The sequence below is a fragment of the Anguilla rostrata genome, chromosome 2, assembly GCF_018555375.3.
Source record: "Anguilla rostrata isolate EN2019 chromosome 2, ASM1855537v3, whole genome shotgun sequence".
NCBI lineage: Eukaryota > Metazoa > Chordata > Actinopteri > Anguilliformes > Anguillidae > Anguilla > Anguilla rostrata.
The window spans coordinates 45512008-45525274 of record NC_057934.1 but is presented as its reverse complement, the minus strand read 5'-3'; the positions used below and the strand labels follow the sequence as shown (position 1 = coordinate 45525274).

General features: G+C 44.5%; 1 protein-coding gene across 1 annotated transcript in view; it reads left to right on the top strand.

The window, feature by feature from the left end:
* The first annotated feature begins 994 nt into the window (after positions 1-994).
* LOC135248192 (guanine nucleotide-binding protein subunit alpha-12) overlaps positions 995-13267 on the top strand; it is a 39480-nt gene continuing 27207 nt past the window's right edge. The window contains exons 1-2 of the mRNA XM_064322529.1: positions 995-1877; positions 12860-13075. Coding sequence (XP_064178599.1) covers positions 1560-1877; positions 12860-13075 — 534 coding nt within the window. The 5' untranslated portion in view covers positions 995-1559. The remainder of the gene's footprint in view (positions 1878-12859; positions 13076-13267) is intronic.

The following is a 13267-nucleotide window of genomic DNA, read 5'->3' as shown; positions in this document are numbered from 1 at the left end:
ATCAGGGCTAGGCTATTGAACAAAAACCGAAAAAATACAGCAATACCAGCTGAAAAGAGAATCTTTGCATTAAACAGTACACACTCTTTGGGACGCTGCCCAATCTAATCCTGTTTACAGTACCGTTTGCAGTTTATTAGCCTGAGTCAATATGGCACACACTGTAAGACAGCCAATGCAGCTGGAAAAGCCAGAATATGTTTTAAGTACATTAGTGCAGCTTTTTCATTACTTCAATTCATGGCAGTACATCATTGGCACCTCTTCTAAACCAGGTTAATGCAAAAAAAGAAAAAAGATATAAGGAAAAATACATACAAGGTTCTAAACCTCATTAATTAAGTTATGGCTCTCTCTCTCTCTCTCTCTCTCTCTCTCTCTCTCTCTCTCTCTCTCTCTCACACACACACGCACACACGAGCACGTACACGCTCCAACGTTATCTTTTTTGAGCCCGGTAGTCTTAAAGGCCAGCAGTCATACCTGACTATGCAGTGATGACTGGCCCGATTACCTGACTCGGCAACCGAGACTGGATGTAGCCTACGATTGATAGCCATCTTAAACTTGAATATAAAATAGCTGACGAAAAAGTACATTGGAAAGGCTGGTAAACTTAAAAAATAAACTTGCGTGCAATGACTTTTGGGAAAGAAAACAAGTAGGCTAAATTTATCCTTTTGAAAAGCTCGTTTCAAAGTAGATTTTGCAGATAAACCCCAAATTCCATGTAATCTAACCGATGGAAATGCATAAGGCTCGTCTTCCTGTATTAATGAAACGAAGTAGAGTTTCATGTAGTTTATAAGTCTTTAAATCAGGATCTGAACATTACTCAAAAATTACAGTTAAACTGACGCAAAATCGTCGCGCAAAATCCAATGTATCCAGTTAATGCACCGCCCACGGCAACCTCGCTATCGCCCCCTGCTGGCGACTTCCAGCCGTGTTGCTGTGGCTTAATGACCGGACTGCATAGTTCTATTAAACTTAGGCGTGTTGGGAGGGGGAGAGTGGGAGGCAGCGGGACAAAAACAGCATTTTCATTCAAGCTTTAGCCTTAGGTATAGTTGCCAGGTTAACTTTAAAGTAGCCAGATTTTTTGTTAAAGATGTTAAAAGTTTAATTGCTTCTTTTCTTAAACTGAAATGGCACAACATGTAACCTACTAGCTTTCGACCATAATTTGTTGTCGATTATTGCTGCGCGAGGACAGCAGTTAATTAGAACTTTGTATATTTTGCAGCCTGTTTCGGAAAGTTCAGCTTTGAGTATGCCAGGTTACACGATTCAAGTTTTGTGAAAGAAGATATTCAGAACTATGAAAGTCACTTCGGAAGACGTTACTGCCTACGATTCATGTTCATTGTGAGAATAATTGTGAGGATACCCTTATCGGTATTTTTTTTTTTTTAAAGGAGGCTACGCGAGTTTTAGATGTCATCGCTTTGATTTGGACATCACCTCAGTTTTAAATGAAAACCAATAGGAAATTGTTTTTACATACAAATGCAAACAAATCACTGAAGCAAATACAAGATTTTGCCTAATTAGCAACAATGTCTGGCGTGGTGCGCACACTTAGCCGGTGTCTGCTCCCCGCCGAGGCGAGTCGAGAGCGAGGTAACAGCAAGGACAGAAACCGGGATCGAGATGTGAACCAGGAGCGAGAGGCAAGGCGCCGAAGTAGAGAAATCGATGCCATGCTTGCCCGTGAGAGACGCTCTATCTGCCGCTTGGTCAAAATACTACTACTTGGAGCCGGAGAAAGTGGAAAATCAACATTTTTAAAGCAAATGAGGATTATACACGGAAAAGAGTTTGACCAGAAAGCATTACTGGATTTTCGAGATACCATCTTCGAGAACGTTATAAAGGTAATTATTTTTAGAGGGCGAATGCATTAACATGTGGTTTAAATATTGGCTGTGTATGAAAAGAACAATGGGTTTACATTATTTGTTTTGCCTAGAGACCGAGGCAGAAAATTATATATTTTTTGTCAATAACAATGGTCATGGTTTTGTAAACAAAAACTAATGAGTAGCTACCCATTAATTTGTTGAATATGCCTTCCACTAAAAATGACAGAAGAGGTGCTGGGTATCTGAAAGCAGGTGAGATCCCCCACTGCGACCAAGGGGGGAAAGTTCGGCCTATTTATTGAACAGCTCGTGAGTTGGTGAAAGCGACACCACTACCACTGGAATGCTTGTGTGGGTCAGTTATTTATAACAGAAATCAGTGAGAATGTAGGCCTGTGCCTATGTCAGGCTTTGAATGTTCGATATCTTGAATGCAATTAGGCTGTGGTAGGCGTGTTTAGAGTGAAAGCCTTAAAGACATTCAATATTTAATTTACCGATGTGTGTAGTTTGAATTAAGCCTAGACTGACGACTATATGCTGACCTTAGGCTGTGAAACAAGTACTAACTCCAGGGACATTGTTTGGAAGATATGAAAAACAGTTGAATACTGATGCCTTCGAACTAAGTACAGTTATGTAATGTTTGAAATGAGGACTAGATATGAAACATGGACCAGGATGCAAGATTAGAGCAAACTAGCATTTTCTTTGGTGATTAGTTCGACTAATGCATAGTTTGTATTGGAACTTGTGGACAAGGTCTTGATTAAAGCTTTTGAGGGTAAATTAAACATAAGCTTTGTACAGTGTAATTGTTTTGACCTACATGCTGAGCGAATGACACTTCGGTATTTTTGGTGTTTAAATAATGACACAATCTACGTACGATACGATAATTTGAATTGTCTTAATTCACTGGATAAATTGTTTTTCTTCAAACTCGGTGTGCTAGTTTTTGAAATGTAGTTTTTAAAAGGCAGCTTCTCAACACTGTTCGCATAGAAATAAGCATCACAATAACTACAGTGACCACAATCCATTTCGCATACAGCCATGCAAATGATGTGACAGTTCGACATGATGTGACAAACTATACCGAAGATATGCATGTACTGTGCGATTGTACCAAACAACACACACACATATATATATATATTCCACAAGAACACTTCTAACAAACTGGTGGTTTTTACTCAGCGGAATGTCACATATGCCTCAAATGATTTTGTCAACGTAACTAGTTAATTTGGTAACGTGTCTCGTGAGGAACACCGAAAACAGTGGCTTGTAACGTTCGATTTCGAGCATGGAACTCTGCTTAACATTGTAAGTGTTCTTAGCAAGACTTGCCATCCATTGAGTGTAAAAGACGCTACGCTTAGTGCAAACAACTTGCTTTAAGTAGTCCCATACTATTTCACCCCCTTTGGCTATGTCTGCTTGATTAAAGAGAATTTATGGCTACAATATGTTTCAGATACACTGGGAAGAATTGAGCAGTGGTGGTTTTTAATGTAGTCTTCATATTTGCTTATATTACTTAAAGGAAGTGAAACTGTTTTTATTTGCTATATAATACCACAGAGAGTGGGAGACTGTACCTCAGAGATGAGGAACGTCTGGTAGCCGTTATTTGATCCAAATTTATTTGGCTCAAGTCTATTCTCTTAACTAATCAAGAATTAATTTATGGGAGTTTAAATCAACAAAATGGCCCATTCACATGCCAACTTTTGACTTCTCCCTCCTCGCCAGTTTCTGCACGGTTGTTTGTTTATTGATTTGTTTCTTTGATTGCTTTTGTCTGCATTTATGCATTTTCATTGTCTGCATTGATTTGCCAGCTCCTGACCGGACAGGTATGTATTTCCTCCACTGGTGAAAATTCTTTGTGTTTTTCACTGTGGGGTGACTTGCGGTAATGATTGTTTGTCAGCTTATTCTCTGTTCTTGGAAGGTTGTAAGTGGGAAGCTTCGCATGCATGTGTTCATTCTGCTTGTGCGTGTGTGTGTGTGTGTGCGTGTGTGTGCGTGTGTGTGCGTGTGTGTGTGTGGGGAGGGGGAGACTTTTCAGGTACCTCGTCACTGGATTGGGCCCAAGATGCACAGCATGATTGGCAAGGTGTATGTGTTTTTCTAATTATTTTTTTAGCCAGAGAAAGAAAAGAGGGAGGGGCTCAAATAAGTTTTTGAGTCCCCAAAAGGTCAGCGGTGGCCCAGTGTGGGTTAGCCAGTGTAGATCTGCTTATGGAGGTGGCAGCAGGGCTCCTGTCATTATGGAAACAATGGAGCAGATGCTGATGCTGTTCTTGGATTCACATTCCCCTTTCGAGCTCAGCCATGGCAAAGCCTCTGCTAGGGCTAGTGTAATGGACAACTGTTTGGCGAGGGCTTTGTTTGTTCTGTCCAGTGAGTAATAAAGTGGTGCTCACAACAGGGATGGAATATGGAGCTCAGCTGCTTTTCCATGGGTAGCTCATCCATTAGGCGCACATGGCTCATGTGAGAATGTTGCTGTGCTCCTGGGCCTAGTGCTGGGGAATTTCTGCTAGGGCTATTTTTCTCTGTTTACCTCACTCCCCTGCCACTGCTGCTCTCCCAGTGCCCCATTTTGACTGGCCAGTGTCTCCATCTATCCAATGACATATTGTCTTAAGAGTCACGCGGGATCCCCCAGCTGAATGTCGTCACTTTGTGTCTCTGTTCATTAATCAAAGGGTCTATCTTGGGACAGCAAGGTGGTTTTCAACTCAGAAGCATTAAAAGTAGCCTATTTTAATTATAACAGATGAGGTTATTGTTTTATTGTTTTTCCATGCACTTCAGTTTTTCCTTGTGATAAATTATTTTTATGGTGATTGTTCTGGTCTCTTCAGATATATATTTCAGATATATATTGCTCAGAACTTTTGTATGCATATTTGTTGCATAAGTGATGGCCTAAATATTTTTATGTACTAAATTTACTTAACTGTGCACTCAATCTGGCAAGCTGTTTCTGCCTGAAACTGCAGTACCTGTAGTGCTTACTTTGCCTCTCTGAAGCGTGCCCATTTTCATGCTGCATGTATGTGCAGGGCTCATGGGGCTTTCACTGAAAGCCTGAGGGTTGAAGCAGTCCTGACCTGAGGCCTGACGGCAGCAGATTCACAGTACAGTAAATGTGCTATTTAACAGTGGGTGATGGGGATAAGAGGGCTCTGTGGGTGAGCTGAGCGGTGCTCTGGCCTGTTTGTGTGAATGTGAAAGGGGCTGGATTTAAGGAAGCCTGTATTGTGTTGACAGAGGCAGGCGGGGGTTCAGTATGACCCTTTAACCCTGTCAGGTGCTGTTTGGGCTGATGAAAACACTGAGGTTCCCTCTACTTTTCATTGGCACTTAAACTGAGGCTCGTCTGTGACATGGCAGTTATAGCTAATAGCTATGCTTTTGGAATATAGGTCAGCATCAGGATCACTGTGCATGGGTTGGTGACTTGTAAATGAGGCCATAATTTTGCAGGGAATGATTTGGTTGAAAAAACTAAAAAATACCTTTGAGCCAACATTGTACTTATGCATTATTTTAAATGGAGACTCTTTCTCATTGGTATTTAGGGCATATTGCATAGAATAACATAACTGTTCTAGTGTGTTGTAGTTACAATACGACATAGGCCTACATGACTGCATATGTGTACGAACACAAAGGATGAATTTGTGCATGTGCTGTGGTGCACCCCTTGTCTGAGAGAGCTCTGCATTCTGCGGTCAGCATGCTTTCAGGCAGAAAGATGTGGCTTTCATAACAAATGTCTTTCTTTTAGTGGTGCTCCGGCTACTTTTCAAAAACTTTCTGATTATCTCCTAAGCGTGGTTGCTTTTCTGAATTGCATTTAAAACTGTCATTTCATTTATAGGGTTCTTAAGCAGTTGTTCACAGGGGCTGCTGTCTTTTTATTTTGTGCATAGAAAATGTCTCAATGACAAAGATTGAATTTTTGATATAGAGCATTTGCTGTTTTTCTGTCACACCACTAACAAAATTTCTTTCAATATTTCTGCCGAATGCTGTTTTCTTTGAAAGGTGTTTGTTGATGTTTTACCAGCACGACATTTTATGACTGCAGTCCACAAGACTGCCTGCCTCCCTGTGTTTGCACAGTGTGTGTAGTTGAGCAGCACTGGGCCAGTAGATGAACAGACAGTTTCACTGAGTGTAAGTGCTGTTGCAGGGAATTGCGTGGACTCAATCAGGAAATGCAGGGAATAATTTCGGTTCGGGCCTCAGTATCCTCAGCCTTATTTCTGTATAAACTTGACTCATTGGCTTGCATCAGGCTATGAGTAATGTTTTACATTATAAGCAGTATAGAGTGACAGACCATTAGGAAATGAGACAACACACATCTATGCAGGGCTGCCTTATTGACACAGAAAGGGGTTTATTTTTCTGGATGTGTTCTGTTTTTCTCATTCTTTTTAATCTAAATGGTTCACTGCATATGAATAGTAAAGTTGTGTGGGCCTTAAGGCTGTTCTGTGTTTGTCCGTGTGGGGACCTGCTAATGTTCCTATAAGCCATGTAAACACTCAGGCCAGTCCGAGCTTCAGATGGGCAGATCAAACTTATTAAAGCTGATTATATCAACTGCTGTGATGCACATGGATTTAATCACTTCTCCCCCACGTGTGCCACCTCGTAATGCTGATGTTTTGGCAGTGCAAGATATTCCATTAATTGTCACGCTACACAGCCCCCTCCCCCCTCTCCAAAAAATAAAAAATGAAACCACTTTTTATGGCTTCTTAAAACTCCGCCATATCAACCAATGATACCTCTGGGCCTATAAAGTGGCTATATTTGTTTTGGTGTAATGAGAAAAGCAGTTGTATTGCGTGCAATAGCAAAGGAAGTGCAGAGACTAGTCTAAGCGGGCATGTCTGCATTGGATTACACAGTGTAGGCTACTGTATATCAAAAATGTCATAGTGACATACTGACATACTTACACTGACATACTGCTACTGTTGCTCTCAGTCTCTCAGAGAATGGGTAGGGGAGGTTTTACTTTTGGCAGCCGAAGGTATTCAACAGATGCGAGTGCCAGTCGTGGCTTACAGTGCATGTAAACGGCCAGGGGGAGTGGCTTACAGCTCATTTAAACGGCCAAGGGGAGTGGCTTACAGCTCATTTAAACGGCCAAGGGGAGTGGCTTACAGCTCATTTAAACGGCCAGGGGGAGTGGCTTACAGCTCATTTAAATGGCCAGGGGGAGTGGCTTACAACTCATTTAAATGGCCAGGGGGAGTGGCTTACAGCTCATTTAAATGGCCAGGGGGAGTGGCTTACAGCTCATTTAAAGGCCAAGGGGAGTGGCTTACAGCTCATTTAAATGGCCAGGGGAGTGGCTACAGCTCATTTAAACGGCCAGGGGAGTGGGCTTACAACTCATTTAACGCCAGGAGTGGCTTACAGCTCATTTAAATGGCCAGGGAGTGGCTACAGCTCATTTAACGCCAGGGGAGTGGCTTACAGCTCATTTAAATGGCCGGGGTAGTGGCTTACAACTCATTTAAACGGCCAGGGGGAGTGGCTTACAGCTCATTTAAATGGCCAGGGGGAGTGGCGGAAGTTTTTCTGGTGGTTTGGGTTTTTTTTCTGGTGGTTTGGGTTGGGTTTCAGATTTCCCCTGTGGAGGTAATCATCAGGGAATATGGTGGTCCAGAAGAGGACATCACAGGTTCAAGGTAGCCATTGGGCTCTTATGCATGTGTGTTTAAAACCATTGGGTTAAAACGGACTGTGATGTATCCACTTATTGGTGTCATAACCAAGTGGCTCCATTTATTTGCATGGCTGTTTGCCACCATCATGTGGCTTCTGCTCCCCTGTCCTAACCCTGTTTTAGTAACTGTGAAGCACTCCCTGGAGTCCACCCCCTCCATGGGGTGTCAGGCTCAGCCTTAAGAACCTCTTCATAGGGGATGTGGAGGCCTCCAGTACTATGTGTCCCAACAATTATTTAGGGTCTGTACAAAAAAAGGACACAACGAGTGTGATGTCACCCATTGACTATCCATGGGCTTGCGAAAAGCATTTTGAATCCATGGTAGTGCAGTTGGGGGAACCCTTCATGGTCATGAAGTCCGGGCCGGGTCAGTACGCAGTGTGATGGTCAGTCCGGGGCCATTACTATGTGCATTAGATGCCACGCCCCCCGAGTGACTCACAGGGACTAGCCATGATTTAGGTGCACTCTGTCTAGAGACAGGGTGAATCTTTAAGTGACAGACTGAATCTATTATATGTTGGTGGATTGTCCCACTTGGCTCTGTGGTTCCTGAAAAGACGAGGAAAAACGTTTCCAGAGGTGTGGGCCAAGGTCTGCGTATGGTCAGATGGGCTTGTCCCATCCTGCAGTGTGCCATGGATGTCCACCTGGACAGCTGACCCCATGAATTGATCCCTGTGGCGATAATCACACTAATCTGCTGTGCTGCCACCCTGTTAGACATCTGCTAGAATGGGCTGACTTCCTCTACCTGTCCTGGCTGAGATTTGGGTCTGGGTGACTTTGCAGGCCCTGAGATAGGGATAGCTGTTTCTCCACTAGTAAAAGAAATGCTGCGATATGCCTTAAACAGCAAATCTCTGCATGACTATTGCTATCAAGAGCAGCATTTGCTGTGAGGAGCCCCCAGAGTTCTCTGCCTTATTTTCTGTTTATTAGTGGCAAACCCTCTGCATAAAACAGCAAAAGGCCCATAAATGCCAGAAAAGTAATGCTGCATGTAAGTATAAGGGACTTTATCATGGGACCCCTATTGCCCATTGCTTTCTTTCTCTCTTCTGAAGTGCACGAGTTGGGCAATCATCTATTTCCTCCAGCAGGGTGTTCATTTTACACATGACTTCATGAGAGAGAATTTGCTTTTTAAGCATCTTTTATAATGCCCGTCTTATTCCCCAATTTGGGGGGTACCACCACGGCTGTAAATCGGTGGTATTGCTGCAATGTCTGTCACTTGGGGAGGGTGCGGAGACTGCTATATGAAATGAGGGCTGTGCACAGACAGTATGGCACAGGCTCACATGTTAAACGGACAGGCAGAATACAGACAGGGAGCAGGTGTCCAATCAAGCAGCACGAGAGGGAATAGCCTCAAAGCCAGCCCTCACCCAAGTGAATTTATGGTCTGTTCTGTGGGACTCCTGCCCACATTCAGCACTAACACAGCCAGGATTTGATACCCTGACCATGGGGTGCATAACTGATTCAAGAACCAGTGTTTTAGCTGAATGTACAGACCCCTGAAAATAGCCTATATTTTGAAGTTTGTTCACTGTGGCGCTAAGCTGAGAATTCTGCAGAATTATTCAGTGGTCTAGAATGTCTGTTAATGGATAAGAGGCAATGCTACATGTTTATAATTAACATGGAGATGGAGTATTGTGGCTGGCTAACAGGCTAAATTCCTCTGCTCATATTGTCATGGGACTTAACTCTGAGAATGTGGCGGGGGATGGATATGGGATGCGTTGAAAAGAGTCACACACTATTAGCAGCAGTTTTGGCCCACTTCCCGAGTGATGAATGTAAGCCTCTGTACACACTTATCTTTCAGGTCGAATACCATTTTAATGAATTGTCATGGAGCTCGCCTTGTTTACAGTATCAAAGCTGTTACTTGTGCAAAGTCATACTCCCTTCACCCATTTCCTAGTCACAACTTTGATGTTACCAGAAAGAAACAGCGATTGCCTTCAAGGCTCTGCTGGAAAACACCTTTGTCCCAGATCAGACATGATCATATTCCAATGTGAGCAACAGTTGTATCCAAATGTGGTTTGATTCCTTTCTTCCTTCTTTTTATTTGCTGAAAATTGCTGCGCTGTTTCATTATATCTCAGCCTTGTTCATTTTAGCCCCATGTATCTTCAGTCATATTGGGTAATTCTGCATTATACACATAAAGTGAGCCTTCTTTAAAAGGGTGTTCAGCTCTCTCTCAGAGCTGGAGTAACCTAACTTCACCCAGGTCTGAGGGGACAGTGAGTTTGGAGTGGAAAAAAGTGTATGTTAGAAGGTAAGTTTGGTCTGTTTTAATGTGTATGCCCAGAGTTCTGCTGAGCTCCCTTGTTTGCAGGGAGGTGCTGTTGATTAGCTGTGTTTACTTGGCTCCGAGCAACCTCCTCAGGTTGGGCGGGCTCAGTGATATATTTACTTGCATTGCCAAGTTGGCTGTGTGCTTGTATTTAGCTTGTATCATTTTGCTGAGTAATCCCTACAGCTGTGATATCGCCCAGCCTTTTTCCTGAAGGGGGATTCGGATTGAAATACAGTACTCTTCATGTGTTTTTGTTAAAGACATTTCTTAAGATGACAACAAACATGCACTATATCAGCATGCTGTCCTGTTCAGAGGTTCACTGCTGGCATGTTTAATTGCCAGTGAAGCGCATCCTGACTAACGTGTTGAACTAATGTCAGGGTTTCACAAGTTTTCTCCCTTAAAACGTGTTGCTTGCCTCTGGAGGATGGGGCTGAGCGTTCCCTCCTCTCTGGTTCTGGTTCACGGGGCGGCGATGCAGCTGTGGTTTGGACTCCATCTCCGCACTCTGGCCGGGGTGGATGGCTGAGAGCTCAGCTGTGGCCCCAGCAGAGAGCAGACCCCGCGGCTGACCTCCAGGAGTGACATCCCGTTCGGCGATAATGGCGACCCCCCCGCCCCTGTGCTCTGTCTGGACGTTGCCTAGCGAGGCTCGGGGGTATGGGAGCCAGCCCGTTCTGAGATAGCGGCATGAGGAAGTGGGTGAAGGGTCAGCAGTGGGCGGGGCTCGGTGGGGGCAGCCCGCTGGAGACCAAACAAAGCTCCTGGGGAGGAGAGAGGGCGGCCCACAGGAAGCTTTGAAACCGCACTCTGGGGTAATGACTCAACAGCATCAGAGGGGGAACGCTTCGGGCTCCAATGACTGTTTACCTTTGCAGTAGAATGAGGAGATTAGTAAAATTTGAAAGGAGTGTCAAAATACTGGGATTTAGGCCTGTGCACTTCATTTCCCATGGCTTTTTTCCCTCTCCTGTGCATGTTCCAGCGGTTCATTCCTGAGGTGGTTTTTTAAGCCAAGACCCACTCATCTCATCCCCACACACACTTGCCCATCACAGTACCCCATATCTACCCGTATCACAGCAGCCCGTTCTGACCGAGGTGGGCAGTGTGTCAGGCTCCAGATGAGAATAGTGGCAGCAGGCACAATTAAGAGCAGCAAGGCCACCTTTAAATCACGGTCATTGGCCTTGCCTTGGGTGCAGTCATTACGGGGATGTTAGTTTAGTGCTGTGACTTACAGGGAGTGCTGGCCAAGGCCCCCAGGAACACACCTGGAGGCGCCCTGCAGCGGCGGAGCGGCGGGAACTGAGACCCAGGGCCCCGCGAGATTTATCTCCCGCCAGGAAGCGCTTAATGCGCCCTGCACCCTGGCTGCTGCTCGTAGATCCTTTCGTGTTTTATTTGGCGGTGGCCGTAAACCAGATCGTCGGGCACGGAGAACTTTTGACAGTTTATTTTTTCTTTTTAAATCTGTGAAGCGGCTCGCTGCCCTGTTTCAGTGTATTTACCTTTGCGTAAATCCTTCGGCTTTATGTTCTGCACAGTGAAGGCCTGGGGTCCTTGCGCAGTTTCAGAATCTCAACGCTAGGGCTACTGGAGCTGGTCGTCAGGCACAAAATGGTCCTAATACTGCCGCAATTCTAGCTGGTCCTTGAGTAATGATTTTGCTATGGATTTTTGCTGTGAAAAGAAGTAAGTGCATCGTTTACTGTAATAGTATGTCACTCAGTTAAAGTCGATATTCTTTATTTCTCACTGTAATTGACAGACAGTGATTAGTTAGAGATGTGAACACTTTGGATTTGTCTCCTATAAGGCTGACGTATGGAAAGCCCTTATCTATGTCCTTCAGTCCTTATCATGACTTGGATGCCCTCCAGGGATGGGAGACTGTTACTGGCCTTTGCAATGCAGTGATCTCATTAATTTTACTTCCAGGCAGCTGTTGAATCATGTATTTATTTTGCTTGTCGTCTTGGTGTTTGGTTGGGTTTGCAAATCTTCCCCTCATTAAGGCCCAGATAATCCCTCTCAGATCTCTTAGCGATGCTGTTGTTTATGACAGGGAGCAAAGTCCTCGCAAAAGCCCTACTGATTGGCTGACAGACCCACCAGCGAGAGGAATGACTTCCTTCTGAAGGACTTTCTGAACTGTGTCAGTCCTAACAAGTAGCAGACGCTTTTACTGACAGATCAGCATAATGCAGTACAACATCATTGCTTAAGCCCTTCGCTGTAATAGAATAGGGAGCCTGGGATGCTCTGTACTGAAAAGCAGTTTATAACAAAAATGCAATAACTCAAATTCGCCAGACAATGGAAGGCCTTATTCCGTTACTTGAATTGTGCATTTCCCCCTTCGGCATCTTTGGTGGTGCTGGAGAAAAGTCAATAAACTTTTTCATTGAACTACAAACTAAACAAGACCATTTGATTTATTTTTGTTTTCTTTTTTTTTTTTTTTACATCGTATTTTCAATTAAAATGTCGACTGTAAAGCTGTTTGAAAGACACGGGGCTTAATGACGTCTTCACACATCAGTAGAAACCTCCCGTGCAGCTGAACCCGCGCCAGCCCTCCTTGGTGCCTGGGCTGCCGCTGACGCAAGTCAAACGCATGTGTCCTATTAGGCCTCCTGTAATTACGCGGCCTGGCTCGATTGAGTATGACAACTCGTATCGCCTCGGAGTTATTTAAACAGCCTCGTTTAATGGGATAGCCCTTGACAATAATTTGATTCAGATAGTGTCAGTTAAATGTCTGTGTGAAGTGGCTCCTGCTTTCCGGTGTTCAAGTGAAAGCTCATTTGCTTTGTGTGGCGTGATCCCACAGCTGGAAAAAATTATCTGTAAACACCGGACTGTTCTGATGTGTTGTCTTGCCCCCCCTCCCAGGGTATGCGGGTGCTGGTGGACGCCCGGGACAAGCTGGGCATTGCCTGGCAGAACACGGAGAACGAGAAGCACGGCATGTTCGTCATGTCCTTCGAGAACAAGGCGGGCGTGCCCGTGGAGCCCTGCACCTTCCAGCTGTACGTGCTCGCCCTGCGGGCGCTGTGGCAGGACGCGGGCATCCAGGAGGCCTACGGGCGCAGGAGTGAGTTCCAGCTGGTGAGTGTGCCCATGAACTGAACACATCCATTCCACATTAGCACTGTCTGGAGTTCCTTTCGCACATCTGCGTCGTATCCAATTCTACATGCGTCCATTCACCAAAGGCTTTGATGAGTTTTGTACATGAGAAACTCAGTCTCCTTTTGTTTTTATGGATAACAGTAGTACTTGTTCTGGCAGGTCTCGCCT